The 20135-nt window shown below is 45.7% G+C and overlaps 8 protein-coding genes across 8 annotated transcripts; 4 read left to right on the top strand and 4 right to left on the bottom strand.

The window, feature by feature from the left end:
* Positions 1-185: 185 nt before the first annotated feature.
* On the bottom strand, positions 186-1955 carry FRS1 (phenylalanine--tRNA ligase subunit beta; the record flags this gene model as incomplete). The annotated part of the gene is made up of 1 exon (XM_018854468.1): positions 186-1955. The coding sequence occupies one exon, from the start codon at positions 1953-1955 to the stop codon at positions 186-188; it is 1770 nt and encodes a 589-aa protein (XP_018709308.1).
* Positions 1956-2212: 257 nt separating this feature from the next.
* METBIDRAFT_75700 (uncharacterized protein) lies at positions 2213-5082 on the bottom strand (the record flags this gene model as incomplete). Its single annotated transcript, XM_018858432.1, has 2 exons — positions 2476-5082; positions 2213-2424 (listed from the first exon to the last, which is right to left on the bottom strand). The coding sequence occupies exons 1-2, from the start codon at positions 5048-5050 to the stop codon at positions 2213-2215; spliced, it is 2787 nt and encodes a 928-aa protein (XP_018709307.1). The 5' UTR covers positions 5051-5082.
* Positions 5083-6016: 934 nt separating this feature from the next.
* Positions 6017-9742, top strand: METBIDRAFT_80176 (putative ubiquitin-specific protease; the record flags this gene model as incomplete). Its single annotated transcript, XM_018859186.1, has 3 exons — positions 6017-8073; positions 8125-8374; positions 8420-9742. The coding sequence occupies 3 exons, from the start codon at positions 6017-6019 to the stop codon at positions 9740-9742; spliced, it is 3630 nt and encodes a 1209-aa protein (XP_018709306.1).
* An 875-nt stretch (positions 9743-10617) lies between these two features.
* METBIDRAFT_48087 (25S rRNA (uracil2843-N3)-methyltransferase) lies at positions 10618-11580 on the top strand (the record flags this gene model as incomplete). Its single annotated transcript, XM_018858256.1, has 1 exon — positions 10618-11580. The coding sequence occupies one exon, from the start codon at positions 10618-10620 to the stop codon at positions 11578-11580; it is 963 nt and encodes a 320-aa protein (XP_018709305.1).
* A 129-nt stretch (positions 11581-11709) lies between these two features.
* Positions 11710-12573, bottom strand: HST2 (histone deacetylase; the record flags this gene model as incomplete). Its single annotated transcript, XM_018855338.1, has 1 exon — positions 11710-12573. A coding segment is annotated over one exon (864 nt), but the record flags the coding sequence as incomplete, so codon positions are not given.
* On the top strand, positions 12549-16509 carry METBIDRAFT_61911 (uncharacterized protein). Its single transcript, XM_018858320.1, has 2 exons — positions 12549-12965; positions 13024-16509. The coding sequence occupies exons 1-2, from the start codon at positions 12819-12821 to the stop codon at positions 16051-16053; spliced, it is 3177 nt and encodes a 1058-aa protein (XP_018709303.1). The 5' UTR covers positions 12549-12818; the 3' UTR covers positions 16054-16509.
* A 251-nt stretch (positions 16510-16760) lies between these two features.
* On the top strand, positions 16761-18630 carry METBIDRAFT_33840 (histidine phosphatase family protein). The gene has a single exon (XM_018856405.1). It carries the CDS (start codon positions 16791-16793, stop codon positions 18180-18182), a length of 1392 nt encoding a protein of 463 aa, XP_018709302.1. The 5' UTR covers positions 16761-16790; the 3' UTR covers positions 18183-18630.
* On the bottom strand, positions 18477-19442 carry URE2 (Ure2p; the record flags this gene model as incomplete). The annotated part of the gene is made up of 1 exon (XM_018859185.1): positions 18477-19442. One exon carries the CDS (start codon positions 19440-19442, stop codon positions 18477-18479), a length of 966 nt encoding a protein of 321 aa, XP_018709301.1.
* Between the last annotated feature and the right edge of the window lie 693 nt (positions 19443-20135).

Raw genomic sequence — 20135 nt, 5'->3', positions numbered from 1 at the left:
GGAACAACCATGTAGTTTATTGACACCATATCAAAACGATGGGCATTTTTTGGAGAATCCGTTTTTCCAATTTTATGGTATCATGTAAGAGCTGGCATTGATTACAAATCATCTCTTTTGATGTTCAAATCGTACATTATCGCTACACCCCAAACCTATTCAAAAGCCTCCAAGCGCATGCGCATTTATAAGAAAACCTCAGCATTGATCTCGACAGAGGAAGCAGCGTATGGGATCTCGAAGTGGCCCATGACTTCGGGGTGCAAAACACCAATAGCACCAATATGCTTTGCCTCTGCATTCTCAGAGCTTCTGAAAAAGACCTTGGCACCTCTTCCTGGGAAGAACGTTGCGTTGTCTTTGTCTTCTTCAATCCAGTATCCTCTTCTCTTGTCCTCGGCAGGGGATTCAATCCATGGGGTTCTCAAGGTTTGCATGATCTTACCCAACAAGCCTTGGACGTATTCGAAGCCAGAAGTCTTACCAGCGTAGATAGCAGACCAGTTTCTCTGGTTGTAAGCACCTCTCTCCAACTCAGGGTTTTTGAACACAACGTCACCACACTCAAACACTCTGATAGGCAAAGAGTGCTTTCTGTTTTCCTTAATGGTTTTGAGGATTCCTGGAAGCAATGTGGTTCTGACGACTTGGTACTCGATGGTCTTAGGGTTCTCCAACTTGACTGCTTGTTTGTTGTCATCGGCTTGTCTCAAGAACTTGAAGTTCTCGTCATGAGAGCATAAAGTCAAAGGCAAGACTTCCAAATACCCAGCTTGAGCAGATGCGATTCTGAGGATATCACCAACCTTATTAATAGGCAATGGAGCAGCGACAAGAGAGTCACTCTGAGCTTTAGTTTTCTCCAAGTTGTTGAAGCCGTAGCCAATTGCAGCATCCTCCATGATGTCACACTCATGCAAGATGTCAGATCTGGTGATTGGCACCTCGACAGAGAGGTGCTTCTCACCAGAGGCCGAGGCTTTCAAGGACATCTTCTTTAAGAGCTTGGAAATTTCTTCACCTGAGTACTTTAAGCCCAAACAGGAGTTAATGTACTCAATGTCAGCCTCGAACTTTCTGGGGGTGATGTTAGGGCTTACTCTGTCCTGAGCGTTGTGTGGAGATTCGATTTCGACAGGCTCGATTTCAAACTTCGTTTCGGAGTACGCAGAGAACATGGCAACCATTTGGTTGATGACAATGTCCGTCTTGGTTCTATCCGTACCAGTGACTTCTATGAAAACGTTCTTGGTGTCCAATGAGATTTTGGAGTGGTTGGAGTTAATGATAGGAGGCAACGAGCAAACAGTTCTGTTGGAGTCGAAGATGACTGGGTACACTGGAGAATCTTTGATAATGTGTAAGTACTTGCCCAAGTTCTTGTCCTTCTCGTAGAATTCCATGAGTTCGACACCATTCATCTTCTTCTCTTGATTTAATGGAACGAAACTGATATCTTGAGGGGCCAACGCCTCGTAGGTGAATGGAGGGCTCAACTTGTCTAAGTCGTGGGTTCCAATAGCCACCAATGTTCTGTTACGGCACAAGTTGGTGTGCAATTTGTCTTGCAATGCAATGAAAGATGCGTAACGTCTGTCGTCAAAGGTCACGCCCTTCAAAATAGCAGCTGCAGCGTAAGGTCTGATTTGCTCAGTGGACTTGTCGATACTCAACTTGACGCTTGGGGTCTCGGGGTTTAAAGTGAAATTGGCAGCCTCAGATCTTCCCAAGAACTCATTCAAAGCTTGAGCAATTCCTTCGATACATAACATATCGTATCTGTTTGCTGGAATCTCGATCTTGAGTTGTGGTCTCTCATCTCCCTGGCACTCGTCAGTCGTGTCCTCATCCAACTCGATTCCAAAATCAAAGCACAACTCGTCGAACTCTTTGGTAGTGTATTCTCTACCTAAGAGTTCATAGAGATCAGCTTTGTCCACTGGGATAGTTGGCATTTCGAATGATGTTCTCGACTATATGCTCGCAGGTGGAAAAACTTCAGGAAAAATTTAGTCACCAATATTAGTGCCAAAATTTACGCGTATTCAATCGCGCGCAGAGCAAGAACTTGCGTAAACTTGAGAACGGAAATAGATTGGATTCTGGCAGTTGCAAAAAGTCAAGTAGAGATTTATAAATTGATCAAAGAAGCAAGAATAAAGTAATCGATCACTTCATTCCGAGATCATGAATGTCAGTGTCTATGGTAAATTCAACGCCTAAGAGACCCTAGTTTGGTTCCCAAGTTCTTAAAGACCGCTGAGTTTTCTGCATCTTCTTCTATATCTTCATTGACTCTGTAATGCAGATCTTGTTCAGTGGTGTTGTTTCGGAGCTCCTGCAAGGTCTCGCCTGTTGCCTCTTGCCCAATTCTTTCGATGTCTTGAACCTCTTTTACAAGTGCATTGACATCGAAGACATTTTCTCTTTGGATTTGCTCCTCTGTGTTTAGTTTTGCCCCAGTGGTTTGACGACGAGCCAGTTCGTCATACTCTTCGAATTGATCATTGGTCTTTTCAGCTTCTGTTTGCTCAGACTCATCATATAGCTCCCACCAATTCTTTTGTTTCGGTTTGAACCAATTTTTCCAGGACTTCTGTTTCGTTTTCTCTTCCTTTGCTTCCCTTTCCATTTTAGCCCGTGCTTCGTCGAACTCATCAAGCAACTTTCGTTGTCGTTCTCTTTGCTCAATATCCGGCTCTTCAATTTCCGCGAACTCGTCACTTAGAACCTCCCAGTCAAGAGCTTTTAGGATCTTGGGAATTGCCTTTCTGTATGACATATGACCCTCAACAAACAGCGAGCAATCAAAATTTTCGACTCCGGGTATGTTTTTGATTGGAGATATACCACTCACAGTCAGCAAACCCCCGCCAGTGGCTCGGAAAAGATAGCCCAAGATCCAGTCATTGCGCGTGTAGCCATTTATAAACCTACCACTAACAACAGATCTTGCAAGTGTGATTTGATCATATTTCACTGTAGCCGGATTTCCGAGAAGAATGACATTATCGATCAAGCCAAAACCTCCACGATTTGCCAACTCAATCAAACAAGAGTAAATTAATCGGGAACCAAGAGAAAATCCGACCAAAGTGATGGGGCGGACCCCCATATTCCCGGAGATGAGAGTGTCTGCCAAGATCTTACCTGCCTTCCAGGCCCTATCTAGCGAGACATTCCATGGGTTATCCAATAAATACGAAAGTTTCGAAAGTAGCATCGGCAACTGAATGGCAGACATTAAGGCAGTCAAAATGGTAGCCCCAAGGATTTGTTGAATAGATGTGCTCAAAGCCTCCGATGCAAGAATGCCTATTGTCTGACCCATAGATCTTAACATTTCGGGCTCCCATAACAAGGAAAACATGTCCCCCATGACCGGGTCCACAGTGGAGAAGGGAAGTCGAACATCATCCATTTCACCGTTCATCCACCCAGAAACACTGATGATCAAATTTGAGCGCTTGTTGTTATGAAGTGGTTTCATCTCGAAAGTGTTGACATCGCCCATTCTTCTTGCACCCGCCTTATTTCCCACTTTGGCACCTATGGCTACACCACCTGTGGTGATCGCCACGCTTCCTCCTACTCCAGCTAGGAAACCACTGGTGCCCGTGATACCAACCGTTGTAAGACCGGCTGCCAAACCAGCACCAATAACTGGGGCTAACAAACCAGCCGAAAGCCCAATGGCTAAAGAGCCACCCAAGGTAGCCAAGCCAATATAAGCCAACTTCTTTTTGTGGTTCTTTTGAATGTGTTTCTCAATGAACAGCCGGTCACGCAACTTGTCGTCTCTGTTCTCAATGGTCTTATGACTTGTATCCATTTCCAAGCTTTCAATGAGTCTTCTTTCAAATTGCCTTACCTCGAGACCCGATAAGTTCAAGTTTGAAGAAAATCGAAACAATAGTGTGCGGGAACGACTGTCGTAGTAACCATCACTCAATAGTAGTAAAAACAAGTCACATGCAAGAACCCAGCGAAGATCGAAACCTTGAACTTCTTTTTCCAACTTTGGATTTTTGAGGTCCAACAGAAGCAAACTCTTCATGAGATCACTTGTTTCGACGCCATGCATGCTTAAATTCGAGATCATTTGCTGTTCTGCTTGCGATACTTCAAGATGATCAAAGAGCTTGGACATGATATACATCGTCCAATTGGCAAAGTTCTTCTGGCCGAGATTGAGCTTCTTGGCTACTTTGTTGGTTGTCTTTTGATTGAGCAAGGCCAAGTCCGTGGCCATTTCCACGGTGATGAGCTTAATGATGCCAACGTATGCGAACTTCTGGGAGTCTCTCAACATGCCACGGGTGCCAGCGAGAGTTTCGTCAGAATTGACGTTTTCGGACTCGTCGTCAAACTCTTCTTCGGAATCTTCTGCTTTGGAAGCCTCGGAGGCACTGGCGTGAAGCCTGGACGAAGAATGGCTTCTGAACAAGAAGTCGGTTTTGGTGTCTAGGCTCGCGTACTTAATCAACTGCTCTTCTGTGTCAATCTTGGTGTATTCTTTTCGGCTATTACCTTCAAATAGGCCGAAACTATGATCCCTCGAAAATTCGAGATTCCCCATTTCATCGTAGTAATTGTCCGCGGTGACCTTCTTCATCTGGTTCCACGCCGCAGACTCCGAGCTGAAGAAGTCGTCTTCTTTCACCGGGTCCAAAGCGCTTTTGGGCTGCGGGCTTGCCTCGGTGGCGGACATTTCTTCGTGATTTGTATCCGCTACTGCGGAAGACCGCGAGGAAACATTCATTTGTTTCCAGCCTTCGGCAGAGCTATTGAATTTACTGCCGAGGTCAAATTCTACATATCCTTGACCCTCGTCTGTGCCCGAGCCGTTCTCAGGATCGGATTCTTCTGATACAAGCAGTATATCTCGGCCCCCAGTTGGACCGCTATCGTCCCGTGCAGTGCCAAGAGACGGCAACAGCGGTAGCCTGCCTATGCCTGTTTTGGGGTAGGCGCGATAGTCAGAGCGGGAAACAGTTTTTGCGTGATCGATGCCATAGTTTTCGCCCAGCAGCTCCGGTGGTTGGCTCATCTTTGCTGAGATATTGAATGGGTAGGGGAGACGGTTCGAGTTCAGTGGGGTTACGAATACTGAGTTCGCGCGCAGCATCTGCAAGAGGGTGTCGCAGCCATTCATCCGATGTTGCTAGAGTGATAAGACACTAGTAGGGGACCGGACACACGGGTGATTTTCACAGCTTAAAAGATGCTCTCCTTAATTACGGAGCGTTGAATTGGCGTATGCGAGGCCCGATTTGGAATCTTGGAGTTTGGGTCATTTTTTGGTGGGCATGTTTGTTTTTTTGGTCCTCAGGTGCCCAGCCTAAACTTGCCTGTGGCCCTATTGCAGATACTGGCCGCTCAGCTGCAAGAGAGCCAGAGCAGGAAGTGACCAACGTGGTAATCACGAAATGAAGCTTTCAGTCAAAGAAAGCAAAAAGGCCACAAATCAAAGCGGCTCTATTGTAACCATCTAAATACATATATATACCATCTTGCCTCGCATAGGGTCCCCTGGACTGATTTGAAATTTCATGAATTGAAGATTTGCGGAGGCTCTGGCAAAACCCGCACTTGGGCCACTGGGCCTAGCTCCTCGCAAAAGCCGGCCCTAGAGAGCCGGCCCTGACTTGGCGCGCGCCGCTGCTTGCACAATCAGTAAGACAAGTTTTCGCGAGTTTGATAATATCGTAGATCTTCCACCACAAAACACACGTCTTGCCCGAAAATGCTTGTGCTGAGCGAAGACGAAGTCGGCGGGAACGGGCCTGGGGCTGCATTGGGAGATTGCTCCTTGACCGGCCTCACCGGGGCCCCAGCCAATCAGCCTCAGGCGTATTCAGAACACCTATCTTCGGCAGAATACACTGCCCGTTCCACCAATACCGAAGTCACGGATTCTTCGCACCCCGCCGATTACGACACTCTTTTGTCAACTGATGGGGAGAAAATCGACGAAGCAGAGCGCATGTTGCGCACACGAGACGCATGGAAGGCCATGCTTAAAGTCGCTCCGCAAGATGGAGATGCGTCCTATTTGGTGCCCTCACTGTACTTGGAAAAAGTGCTCGAAACCGAGGACGCTTCTTCTCTCTCTCACCTCGCTCATGTGCTAGGAAAATTAGACTGCTCATCCATAGTTGATGAGCACGGCGCATTGCCCGACGGAGACAGCGAGACAGATGCTTTCACTCAAATATCGCCCGAGCTTTTCCACCAAGTTGTGGCTATTTTCGGCCTCCATGGGGATCCCGTGATCCGGAACACCGTGGTACAAGATGATGGGACTGCAGTCTTGGAAAGAAACCCGCCGTTTTTCGTGGTGCATTCACTCAACGAATCATCGCATCAGCCTAGGTATCAAGGCACATTGGATGGCTCCAACCACCAATATCAGTGCTCATTCTCATTATCGCAGTGCAAAACATTTTACCACTTGGTGGACGCCATAAAAACGTGCATGTTCAAAGCAAAGGACATCGAGATCAGGGTGTGGTTTGTAAACTCCGAGAACGCGGAGCAATTGCCACCAGCCATTCCTGTTTCCATGTTTATCACTGATGTTGACGACAAAAAAATCATTGGTCCTATGATTATGGAACAAACCTTGAGAACCCAGGGTGTCACATCTTCCAGATATCATCTTGTCGCTGAACGTGTTAATAAATCGACGCGCAGATACCCAGTAGATCTGGCTATTGCCAATTACGACCCTTCCTGTCTTTACCCCTCCATCATTCTTAAGTCTGGTGGCAACTTGGGCTTGAGCAATCTTGGTAACACGTGCTACATGAACTCGGCCTTGCAATGCCTTGTGCACCTCCCAGAAGTCAACTTTTATTTCTTCTTTGACTTGTACAAGCAAGAGTTAAATACCACCAATCCCTTGGGAAATAAGGGAGAAGTGGCATCGACATTCTCCAACTTGTTGCACAAACTTTTCGACGTACAAAGCTCCAACAATTCCCATGTCACACCCAGAGAGTTCAAGTATACTATCGGCAGACATTCCTCTATGTTTCATGGTTATCAGCAGCAAGATTCACAAGAATTCCTAAGTTGGCTTTTGGATGCTCTCCACGAGGACCTCAATCGCATCTACGACAAGCCTTATCTTGAAAAGCCTGAGCTCAAAGATGAGGATGTCGGCGACTCTGCAGCCATTATGGAACTTGCAAATACTTGTTGGGCTCAACACAAGCAAAGAAATGACTCAGTTATTGTTGATTTGTTTACCGGGCTATATCAGTCCACACTTGTTTGTCCAGATTGCTCGAAGCAATCTATCACTTTCGATCCTTTCAACGATTTGACTCTCCCTTTACCCGTGAACAAGAAGTGGTATCATGTCTTCACAATTGTTGATCTTTCAAACGCACTGCAGAATGCTGCTATTCGGGAGCTAGAAGTTGAGCTCACGAAATCCTCAAATTTTCAAGATTTGGTGACTTACCTCAGTGATTTTCTACAGGTTCCAGTTCAGCAGTTGTTCTTGTTTGAAGTATTTCGTAACTACTTCTACAAAAACTTTCAAGATGAAAGCGCCACAGACACATTTTTGCCGGTCAGTGAACTAATCAGCGAAGACGACATCATCATCGTTTACATTATTCCGCATGATCCATCTAAAGATATAATAGTTCCACTTGTAAATGTTGTTGGTGATGAGGATAAGTCTTATAGCATCTGCGAACCTTTTGGTATACCGTTGTTTGTTGTTATTGATCAAAATTCCGATGCAACCAGTTTTGGCACCATAAGAAGAAAGGTTGAGCAGGCGGTCAAGATTCTTTCCAATTCGGATATTGAAACCAGATTCGAAGATATGAAAGGTGATACCAAAAAAGAGTTTTATTCGGCCGAAGACTTCCCCCTCTTGACAAACCTGACGTCGTACGATGACGAGTCAATGGTGGATGTCAATGCAGGTGTTCAAAACTCAGATTCGAATGGATATGACTCTGATGTATCTCTAGCTAACCCCAACATCAGTGCATCACTTGGGTTCGAAATGAAGATCTTCGAAGAGAAGCCACAGGCCAAATCTCTGTGGAGGTCCAACCAGAATAAGACTAATTCGAGCTCCCAAGCCCTGAATTGTTTGAGAATTCCGAGAGGAAGACCCCAATTTGCGAATTTACCATCATTGGCCGAAAACCTCAATGAAATGAAACGAAAGTACTATCATTACCCAGAATACGTGGAACAAACAAGATCTAAAGAAAAAACCCATGGCCCCGTAAAAATACAGTCACGTGATGACGATGCTTCCATTCTGATCATGCCCGAATCTCCTCTTTCTTCAGAAACGGAAAGACACAGTTTTGTCTTAGTAGATGGTGAAACAGGAGTTTCTGCATGTGAGGTGGAGTCTCGAGAAAAAAAAGCACCAGAGCAAGAGACGGGCTCGAGTATATTGAATGACGAAGATATTGAAAGTGATACGAACTATGATCAGGTGAATTCTCTTTTTGCATCTGTCGATAACTTCGGGGGTCCGCCCAAGCCCTCAAATGACAACGATTCAGTTGCAATTGATACACCAGGTTCCATCGATCAGCTTGTGACCAGTGACAACATCAATCGGCCTACATTGATTACACAGAATAGTATGCTCGTAATTGAGTGGGATTCTCTGATTTACGGGCAATTCTTTCATGAGCCAAAGCACCAAGCTTGGAAACAGCCACCCCCAATACCAAACCCAAAACTCGAAGAGAGTAAGCGTCTATTAAACAAACAGCAAAGCACAAAAATCTCCCTTTATGATTGTTTTAAAAACTTCAGTACACCTGAAGTTCTCGGTGAACAAGATTTATGGTACTGTCCTCGCTGTAAGGATCATAAGCGTGCCACAAAAACCATTCAGCTCTGGTCCACTGGTGACTTGTTAACTATTCATTTAAAAAGGTTCCAAAGTGCTCGACACTTCAGCGATAAAATTGACATGGTAGTTGACTTCCCCATAGAAGGTTTGGATATGAGTGAGTTTGTAAGTTCAAACTCACTGAAACAGGAACCCTTAATATATGATTTGGTGGCCGTTGATGAGCACTACGGGGGCTTGGGTGGGGGTCATTACACGGCTTCTGCAAAAAACTTCAGGGATGGAAAGTGGTATAAATTCAACGATAGCAGGGTTACCGCCATTGAAGATCCACAGGATTGCGTAACGGGTGCAGCCTATTTGCTCTTTTACAAAAAAAGAACATCATCATCATTTGCAGGTGGCGATGGAATTGAAAACCTTTTGAAAACTGGGAAAAATGATTTTGAAGCTAGAATTGATAGGCTCAGAAATCACCTGAAACAAATCATCGATGAAATCGAGTCCTTCAACCAACAAGGGCAAATAGCCCGACAAATCGACAAATTAAACGACGAAGGAGATATATCTGCAAGTGATTGGAGCAAGAAAGAAGATGGCGACGACAAAATTGACGATGGAGTGTCAGAGGATGAGGAAGAGGAGGATTTGTATGCCGATAGTGGTCTAAACCGAATACCAACTGTCTCGAACATAGGGTGTCTGAATTCCCACAAGAAATCGAGATCACCAGTGGCTGAACAACTGATGAAATTTGAATTTGAGAATCAGCGCAAACAACGACTTATCTCCAAGGGCTCTGACCTGCCGCGCTCTGTGAACATCAATATGGGATACTCGTCGTCCATATCCAACTTGGCATCACCCGATGTCTCTACCGATGACGACAGCATATAGATTTTTCTCAAGGCAAACGTGAATAATATTGGTATCTTTCTGTTAATTTGTTCGTGTTGTACCAAAACCTACTATATTGACGATCACTGTAAGCTACTGCAGTGAATACGAGGATGTGAGCAACATGGTTTTACTCAAACGATAATTAGCCATATGACCTTCGCAGAGTACAGGAATATGTTGCCACGAACCAAAATGGCCGAGCTGCAACCCAAAACCGCGTGTTGCCACGCTATTCCAGGTGAGCTCAAGACCGGCCCGCTTGCTCTATAACCTGTCGACGGAGCTACTCTGTTCCAATACCCGAGGGTATGGCTGATATTAGCTCAAGAAACAACGCGACTAGAACCTAACAAAGCAGCACAAAACCGCTCAACCCCGAAGAGGACCAGTTTTGTAAAGCCCTGCGTCAAACAGTAAGAGCCGTTGTCCAGTAAAGGACTGTCGAGTCAAGTGCAAGAAACATCAGACATTAAACTTGCTTCACGAGCGCCGATCTGCTAGAGAAGCCCCCACAGCAATTCCAAAGCAACTGCGAAAGTTTAGCTTCGTCACACGCTGGGTTCTCTCCCTAACACAGGTTAAAGAAGAAAAAAAGAGAAAGGAAGAAGTTGCGCGAGCTTGGCTTTTATATAATGGTGTGAAAATTAGTGCGTGCACCGATTTACCGCTCATCGCCTTGCAGATTACCCGGGCTTACATGCCAGACCCAGCCCAAGTAGGGCACAGGCGATGAGAAGGTAAATGCCCAGCACAAGAGCTGAGGAAGTCAGTTCAGGCGAAAAATCCTTATAAGTTGGGGCTGCAATTCATTGTCAATTTTCAACACTCCAGTTTTTGCAAAGTCTTCGCCCGCGTCAATCTGCTGCCAAATAATGAGTCTCCGAGCCCTGAATTATGACCAGCGACCTCTGAAGAAACCAAGCACGTTTTCTTCTGCTAATGACAACATACCTTTCCACCATGAAAATACGCTCGCTCCGTTCAAGGTGATTGATTTGTTCTTGGAGCAATTCCAGCACGTTTTGGCGGCGGAAGACCTTCCCGAAATGATCCAGGCCGTCAAGGCCCAGCTATATCAACGAGACTACCTTTCTGCTTTCGACTGTGACGACAAGCGTCTTGCATACGCGGCTCGCTGGACGCCCGCCAGGGCCTTAGCATACTCGTCCTTGTTTGCTAGCTGTCCAGAAATCTCGGAATTGTTTTCTGACCCTAACAAAAAGAGCCGAGTCTTGTGTGTTGGCGGTGGTGCCGCTTCCGAGTTAGTTGGGTTGGCCTCAGTCTTTTGCCAGCTAAAAATTCCCAATGGGGACACGCCCTCTTCGCTTCACATGGATGTGATTGATATTGCGGACTGGTCACTCATTGTCAACAACGTGACGTCGTATGTCCGCAACAAATGGCTCTACAGTCCGTCCAAATTGAGTGCACAATTCAAATTGGGCGACGTTTTGGCGCAAACACCCGAGCAACTACACCTTTCAGAATTGGACTTAGTCACGCTTCTCTTTACCACCAACGAATTGTTCAGCGAAAAAAGGACAGAAACCATCAAATTCTTGCATTCTCTCAGTGCCCATTGCCGCAAAGGGTCTTTGCTTTTGATCACCGAGAGTGCTGGCTCTTACTCTCACATTACTGTCGGCCTGAAGGAATTTCCAGTTCAATTTCTCATCGACACTATTCTAGTTGGCAAGCCGGGGGTTGGAAATGGACCATGGGAAATTGTGAACCAAAGTGAAAGCTGCTGGTACAGAATAAACGATAGGGAGGTATCATACCCCATCAAATTAGAGAACATGAGATTTTTCTATCGGTTGTATAGTAAAAAGTGATCCGGTTAACTATATCGACAATTTCTTTAATTTATTTCCAAGTTCTTGATCCAACTGTCCACGTTCTTTGTCCACTTCATAATTGTCGTCATCTTCCTCAGAGTCTGGCAATGCAAGGTTTTCACCGCACGAGGTCTTTGACTTGGCATCGAATTTTTTCTTTTCCTCTGATATTAGCTTCTGGAGCTGCTGCTCCCACCCTAGTTCTTTTGCTATAGTTTCGGCCACAACATCACAATCATTAGTTATAAGAAGGTCGGTTTTCCTTTTCTTGGTCTTGAAATCACCGACTACCTCGTTGTTCACCAAAACTCGCAAGGAAGTTTTGTGACATTCAGCGGGTAGACCAGCGAAAGGGTACACAGTGAGAGATGTTCCAGCGACAATTGCAATGTCGACATTGTCACAATCTTCTTCCCACATATCAAAGAAACGAACAGGCAAAGCTTCACCAAAGAAGACAATATCTGGTTTGACATAACCTTTGCATTTGCCACATTGAGGGATACCGTCATTTACAGACTTATCGCCCATTAGTTTGACCAAATCTTCTGTTTCCATGGGCTCTGCACATTCAATGCAGTGATTTGTGGCAAAGGAGCCATGGGCTGCCACAATTTTGTCTGGATGGATGCCCACAAGGCTTTCCATTGTATCTATATTTTGGGTATATATCCTAGCCAAAAGATCGTTATCATGCACTAATTTCAAAAGAAAATGGAATTTCGAAGGGAAAAACTTGCCAGGATACAACTCATCACAGAGAGTGTAAAAAGCCTTTGGGTTTTCTCGGAAATAGTCGATATCAAACACAGCCTCAGGATATGGGAGATTTAGTCTTTTGAGATTGGCGTAGAGCCCAGTTTTGGGACTTCGAAAGTCTGGGATTCCGCACGATGTGGAGATACCAGCGCCCAAAAAGAACGTTACTTTCTTCTTTTCTTGTAAGGCCTTGATGAGCGGCACCAATTGTTTTTCGAGTGGCAATGGCATACTTTATATCAAGTAACTAGAAAACTGATAGGTTCAGATGAATTAGGTCGAGATGCGCGGCCCAAAATTGGCCCTCTGCTTCCTTTCTTGAAGAAGTGCAATCAAGAGGACTTAAGTAGACTTTTTGCAAACGCACATTATTTTTGAAGAGAAAAAACAAGCATCATACTAGCTTCGAAGACAGGAAATTTGACATATATGATTTGATACATCGTGATTTTCAAAACACTGTCACTAGGTGTTCAATGTCGTTGCGGCGCTGTAGATGCGGCGAAATATCCAGCAATAAAAATAGCCACATCACGAATGCGACTCAGCAACTCGTCGCTAAGGAACTCGGCCATCGACTTCTGAGCATCTCACCTTCCACCTCAAATCACCCCACTATGAAAGTAAGTATCTTTATTTATGAAACACTCTTGTAATATTCAGTCAACTAACAAAGTAAAGCAAAGAATCACATCGTTGGATCTTCGTATCATCACATGTGAGCTCCAGGAAAACATCACAAACTACAGATTGCAAAATATCTACAATGTCATCGGCTCCTCGAGACAATATGTGTTGAAATTCTCTGTGCCAGACTCGAAGAAAAGCGTGGTTATTGACTGTGGCAATAAGCTCCACTTGTCCGACTTTGAACGTCCAACAGCCCCGGCACCATCCAAGTTTGTTACAAAATTGAGAAAACATTTGAAGGCAAGACGATTGAGCCTGCTCAAGCAGGTGGGAAATGACCGTGTTCTTGCTTTCCAATTTTCCGATGGACTTTTTTACTTGGTGTTGGAGTTTTTCTCGGCGGGTAACATTTTATTGTTGGATCATGACATGAAGATTTTGGCCTTGCACAGATTGGTGAATGACTTGGGTCCAGAGAATGATAAGTATGCTGTCAACGAAGTTTACAAAATGTTTGATCTTTCGTTGTTTACTGAGGACGAACCTCTTGTGTGTCAACCTATGAGTGTTCAGAATATCAATGAGTGGATTACGAATCATAAAAGCAAGTTATCCGAAGCAAGTTCAGACAAAAAGAAGAAGGTATTCTCAATTCACAAGCTTTTGTTTGTTAATGCCAGCTACTTATCCAGTGACTTGATTTTGAAGGCTCTAATTGGAGGTGGAATCGATGCTTCTCAATCTTGTCTTGGTTTGGAAAGTGACCAGGAGCTCTTGTTCCAAACAGTGAAAGCACTCGAGATGGCTCAAACACAATATGATGAACTCATTGATAACGCAAAGAATGGCTTGTCCCAAGGAACCATTGTCGAAAAAAAGAATCCACTTTACAATCCAGAAGATCTGGACTCGCTCGAGTATACTTTTGATGAGTTCCACCCGTTCCCACCTCATAAAATTAAATCTGATCTTCGTTTCCAAGCAGTTAAGGGTTACAACCAGACGCTTGATAATTTTTTCTCCACTATCGAGTCCACTAAATACGCATTACGCATTCAGAGTCAAAAGCAGCACGCAGAAAAGCGGTTGAATAATGCTCGAAGCGAACGTGACAAACAAATCCAACTGTTACTTACGCAACAGGAGATCAATGAGAAAAGGGGAAATACCATCATACACCATGCTCAGCTCGTCGAAGAATGTAAGGGGTATTTGCAAGCCATGCTTAACAAGCAAATGGACTGGACCGATATCGAGAACATTATAAAATTTGATGCCGCGAAAAGGAAAGGCGAAGCGAAGTACTTTCGGTTTCCTCTCAGTTTGTTACAGAATAAGATCAAGCTCGCATTGCCAGATCCTGAAGCAGCACCTGAATCTCTGGAAATTGTGGGTTCCGATTTAGAAGATTCATCATCGGACTCTGATGTCTCAAGTTCGGAATCAGATTCTGACCCAGATTCTTCAGATGCAGAATCTGAGACGGACTCAGATGCCGAGTCAGTTGAGAGTTTTGAACTGCAAAAAGCCAAAAAGAAACAGTCAACAAGAAATAAAGAACCCTCTATCCCCACGATCACCGTGGACATTGACTTGACACTTTCTTCATTTGCAAATGCTCGGCTTTATTACGACTCCAAAAAAGTGGCCGTGAATAAACAAACAAAAGTTGAGAAGAGCTCGGGCATGGCCCTAAAGAATGCGGAGAAGAAAATTCAAAGAGACCTTGCGAAAAACCTCAAAGGTGAAAATGATGCTCTTCGCTCTATCCGGCCAAAGTACTGGTTCGAGAAATACTACTGGTTCGTTACTTCGGACAACTACTTGTGCTTGGCGGGTCGTGATGACTCTCAAATAGACATGATTTACTACAGACACTTCAGTGACAGTGGTTACTTTGTCTCGTCTGATATGGAGAATTCATTGAATGTATTCATTCTTAACCCTTTCCAGGGTGAGGACGTCTCGCCTACTGCATTGTTCCAAGCCGGTATCTTCGCAATGCTGGCATCACACGCTTGGAATAGCAAAGTCAGTGCCTCTGCTTGGTGGCTTAAAGGAAGCGAAGTCACCAAGAAAGAGTTTGACAACTCTTTATTGGGCCCGGGCCGCCTAAACTTCAAAGGGAAGAAGAACTTTATGCCGCCTGCTCAATTAGTGATGGGATTCGGGTTGTATTGGCTTGGTGATGAAGAAACAGCAACTGCTTACACTAAAGCTAGAACTGACCGTCAAACTGAACATGGATTGAAGATTGAAATCACAAATAAAAAGAGAGACCTCGAAAATATCACCATAACCAGCAAAGAGTCAATTGAGCCCGAGTTGTCCACTAAACAAGGTGTGGACCAAGAGGAAGCCGTGGGAGAAGTCACGGAGGCGCCCGCCTTTCCAACGGAAACCCCACACACAATTTCCAAATCAACCGTGGGCTCAACAAAGACTGTGCGTGGTAAAAAAGGGAAAATGAAGAAAATTAACGAGAAGTACGCCCACCAAGACGAAGAGGAAAGAAAGTTGAGAATGGAGGCATTAGGAACCCTTAAACAGGTGCAAGATCTTGAAAAGCAAAAGCTCGAAGAGGCCAAGCATCAAGCAGAGCTCGAACGAAAGAAATATGCCGCTGCTAAAAAGGGGGCACAGAGAGAACAAAGGGCTGAAGAAAGAGAGTTACAAAAGTATTTGCAGGGGGATGATGAGGATGATTCGGTATCATACTTGGAATTGCTCGATTCCCTTATTGCTAAGCCAGGAAAAATGGACACAATTGCTACTGCTGTTCCAGTCTTTGCCCCTTGGTCTGCCTTGAGCAAGTTCAAGTACAAAACTAAAATTCAACCAGGCATGGCGAAGAAAGGCAAGAGCGTGACAGAATCTTTGAACTATTTCACCGGCAGGAAAACTGACGCCCTGAAGGAAGACCCTGACATTGACTGGCCCGAGGAACACGAAATCATCAAATCACTCAAGTCGAACGATTTAATTGGTGTTGTCTCGGTTAACAAATTGAAGTTGGTTTTACCAGGTGGAAATGCGTCGGATAACAAGAGCAAGAAAGGTGCCAAAAAGGGAAGGAAGTAAATATAAAACATTCGCGACGTCCTCTTCCGTCTTTGCGATGCCGGTCTGTCATAAAACCTAATGCATGCATGCCTTCAGTGACAGCCTTTTACCCCAACGTGCGACCAAAAACCACTCATATAATTGCCCTGCAAGCGCATAACCGAGCCGCATATACATGTACTACACGCCCAAGAAGCTGCTTTCCGCCGCCAGGCTCACATAACTAAATTCTGAATTTTCCAAATATCCGGGAGGAATGTTTCCGTGGTAAGTCTCCAAAATCTAATATTCGGAACTCCTCAGATCTCAAAGACATCTGCGTCAATAGTATTACGCCAAGTCGCGAAAGATTCGTTGACTTAAACATTCCAATCATACACGCGACCATATAGTGAATGCCTCGTCGCATTTGCCTTCACCATATGCTTTAAATACACTTTAACCTTGCTCATTGAAAATAAAACAAACTTGCAGAAATTAGAGTTATCAAGCAGAAGAATCTGCTTGCTTTCACTGTTTCGTTTACCACCTGCTTGTGAGCAGTCTATACAACCCATCGATTGTAGCAGATTTCGATGATATTTGAGGCGGGCTACATAAGCATCGCAGTGAGTTTGAAAAAGAAGATCATGCATAATTATGCATATTGCATCTTTACCGAAAACTTTCAGAGCTATAAATACCTACATGAATTCCCCTGTAGATGTTTCAGCCTCACAACAAAAAGTTTCGCGACCCATCCTGCTTCAAAAACAATGGTTGCAATCTCCAATCTCATTAATGGCGGACTTCTCCTCGTGGATCAGCTGTTTTATAGGGATTTAGCTTCACCAGAACAGGCATCGGTGGAATCTTACAACGTCGTAAGATTTTTGGGTGGATCTGGGCCTTATGTGCAACATCCTGGTTTTGGAATCTCCACAGATATCCCAGACCAATGTTCTTTGAAACAGGTGCATTTGATGTCTAGACACGGTGAGAGGTTTCCATCTCTGAGTTACGGGAAACGGTTTGAGGCAATCATGGACAAAGTGAAATTATACAATGGAACTTTTAGAGGGGAGTTGGAATTTTTCAACGACTATACATATTTTGTTGACAACGAGAACAACTACGAGACGGAGACAACTTCAATCAACTCGGAGGGAACATTTTCAGGAACAACTGATGCTATGAAGCACGGGCTATCATTTAGGGCTAAATACAACTCGTTGTTCAATGCGTCTGCTGAGACACTCAAAGTATTCACTGCCAATTCTGCCAGAGTTCATCAAACGAGCAACTATTTTGCCAGAGGCTTCATGGGTGACGAATATTCAGATGAAGCTGTGGAATATTATATCTTGGATGAGGATGCAAGTATGGGCGCCAACTCCATGACACCAAGCTACGGCTGTCTTAATTATCAATGGGACATAAACGAGGATATTGTTGGTCAATACAATGAGTCGTACTTAGATGGTGCGAGAAAGAGATTGATGAAAGACAATGAAAAATTCAACTTGACCACTTCGGACGTCAAGAATATGTTCCAGTGGTGTGCCTATGAAATCAATGTCCGTGGCTCTTCGCCAGTTTGCGATCTATTTACAAATGAAGAATATGTCCGCTACTCATATTTCCAAGACTTGGACAACTACTATGCCAACTCTCATGGAAACAATTTGAGTGCCACTGTCTCATCCGCCTGGTTGAATGCCACCAGAAACTTTTTGATGGAAAAAAGCCCTGCCTATAGGGTGCTTTTGAGTTTCACTCACGACAACGAAATCGAGACCTTCCATGCCGCCCTCGGTCTTTTTGAGCCGGACGAAGACTTGCCTACCGACCACATTCCCTTCCCGATCCCATATTCGCATATCCAGGTAACACCTCAAGGGGCAAGAACGATCACAGAAAAATTTAGCTGTGGTGATGCCACATATGTGAGGTACGTGGTAAACGATGCCGTGATCCCCATCAAGACTTGTCAAGACGGGCCAGGCTTTTCTTGCGAGCTTTCAGATTTCGAAAAATACATTGACCTGAGACTTGAAGGCAAGAGCTACGGAACTCAGTGCGGCATCAACTCAACTGTCCCATCTGTCGTTAGCTTTCTCTGGGATTACGCCGAAAAGAATTACACTACGCCCGACGGTGATTTCTAGCGAGATTAACACAGAAGATATATTACATACTCAAGAAAACTCATGCTCCGAACAAACACACCAGTAACATTTGACAGGATCTGCATCGGTCAGTTGAGAAGAACCGATCTATTGCGAGGATTGCCTCGGAGCACTGCCTGTTTTCAACGCTTTTGTTAATTAGTGAATTATTTTTGAAGACACCATCTCTCGTTCAGTCATGTTTTCGGCAAATGGTGATCATGACAGCGGGCTCACCTTGACCCAGCAGTTGCGTTCTTGGAAAACGCTGCGCATGGCATTCGGCAGAGAGAATCAGTCACCCCGCAACGCACGCACAACTGCGGGGCGTCTCATCATGTACTTGGTCCACTTGTAGACTTCAGGGAACTCGACTTTGAGGTTGATACCAATGCGATCAACGACATTGTTCCATGGAACGAAGGACAAGTCGGCAACTGTGGCACGGTCGCCCACAAGCCAAACGGGGTAGTCGAAATATCTTGAGGAGCTCAACGGGGTGGTGCCCGCCGAGTATGCTGCGGCATTGTCCCTGTCCAAGTCCATGATCAAGGCCTCTCTCCGTTCAGCCAAAGCCATCTCGATGACACCATACACTCGTCTGACCTCCTCAATGTACCTGTCCACGGCAGAAGGAACGGAGCAGGAGTGGAAGTATCTGAAATGCAAGGCTTGGCCAATCATGGGCGCGTGGCCAGAGGTCTGGAAGAAAAGCCAGGAGGAGATCTGCGACTGCTCCACGAGATTGTTGGACCAGAGCGGGCAGTCGCCACGCTCCTTCACGTACTTCGAAACCAAGTACAACACAATGGCGCCGGACTCCCAGATGGACGTGTTTTCGTTATAGTGGTCGATCAAGGCGGGCACGCGTGCGTTTGGATTTATGGAGACAAACTCGGGGGCCCTCTGCTCGCCGGAGTTGAAGTCCAAGAAAATGGTGTTGAACGGCGAGTCGAGCTCCAGCAATATTATGGCAACCTTGAAGCCGTTGGGCGCCGAGCGGTGGGAGAAAAGCGTGTACCCCTCCGTGGGCTGGTTGGCGAAAAAGCAGCTGATTCTGGACTGCAGAAGCGGGCTTTCCGAGGTCTCGTTGTGGAGATGTTGCTGTAGCAAGTTCAAGTTGACGGCATTCTGCTGCTGGTCGCTAAGGGACACGGACTTCAAGCCTGCACTGAGATTTGAAATAGGGGCGCCGCCGTTGGCCTGGTTGATGGAGTCGGAGTCGGCCGCTCGCTCGTCGGACCTCTGGATTCCGTCCATGTCTAGAGACGCGTTATGTGGAAGCGGCAGGCGCGGTGGGCGTGTTCAAGCGAGGATGCGTTGCAAGGCTACCGCTTAGAAAAACCCGGTGATTGTTGGCTGTGCCAGGCGTGCTGAGGTTGCTCTACGAAGACTGGTGGCCAGGTACTTATGGGAGACTTTGAGCAGAGATGCTTGGGATCTGCTGCGGCTGAGTGGAAGAACGGAGAACTTCTGCAAAAGGCCTGTGGCTGAACTATGTACGGAGGAGACCGAAGAGCGTGTTTTTTTCCCTCCAAGGCCGTCTTTTTTCCGGTGCTGGAATGAAACTGCAGGGACGGGCTGTCTGGCTTTTCGTGGTGACCAGCCAGGCGCGACAAGTCCAAAAAAAAAAACTGACCGTGCGGGCCCGAACATGCCATCCTCAGCGAGCGCTCGGCCCGTATAGAGGAGGCAGGCGGGAAGCCACGCGCGAGCCCGGCCCCTAAGTCAGAGCGGAGGCGCGGGGCCCAGAGTGCCCCGCGAAAGCGAGCGCCGGCCCGGCAGAGCCAAGCCCTTCGTGGGCAAGAAAGACACGGCGGAGCACGGGCACTGCCACGCGCCAAATCTTCAGTGGGCACCTGTTATGATATGATATCATAACAGCATCGAAAGTGTCTTCATGCCCGAGCCGCAGCAGGCAAAAAGCGCCCTTTTACCAATGGCCCTGCGCGT

Source organism: Metschnikowia bicuspidata, assembly GCF_001664035.1.
Source record: "Metschnikowia bicuspidata var. bicuspidata NRRL YB-4993 chromosome Unknown METBIscaffold_10, whole genome shotgun sequence".
Taxonomy (NCBI): domain Eukaryota; kingdom Fungi; phylum Ascomycota; class Pichiomycetes; order Serinales; family Metschnikowiaceae; genus Metschnikowia; species Metschnikowia bicuspidata.
Note: the sequence above shows the minus strand (reverse complement) of the source record. Positions and strands in the feature narration are given on the sequence as shown.

Coding starts and splice junctions, on each gene's coding strand:
- METBIDRAFT_61911 (XM_018858320.1), top strand. CDS start 12,819: ATGTCGTTGCGGCGCTGTAGATGCGGCGAAATATCCAGCAATAAAAAT. Junction 12,966..13,023: donor CAAATCACCCCACTATGAAA/GTAAGTATCTTT, acceptor AACAAAGTAAAG/CAAAGAATCACATCGTTGGA.
- METBIDRAFT_33840 (XM_018856405.1), top strand. CDS start 16,791: ATGGTTGCAATCTCCAATCTCATTAATGGCGGACTTCTCCTCGTGGAT.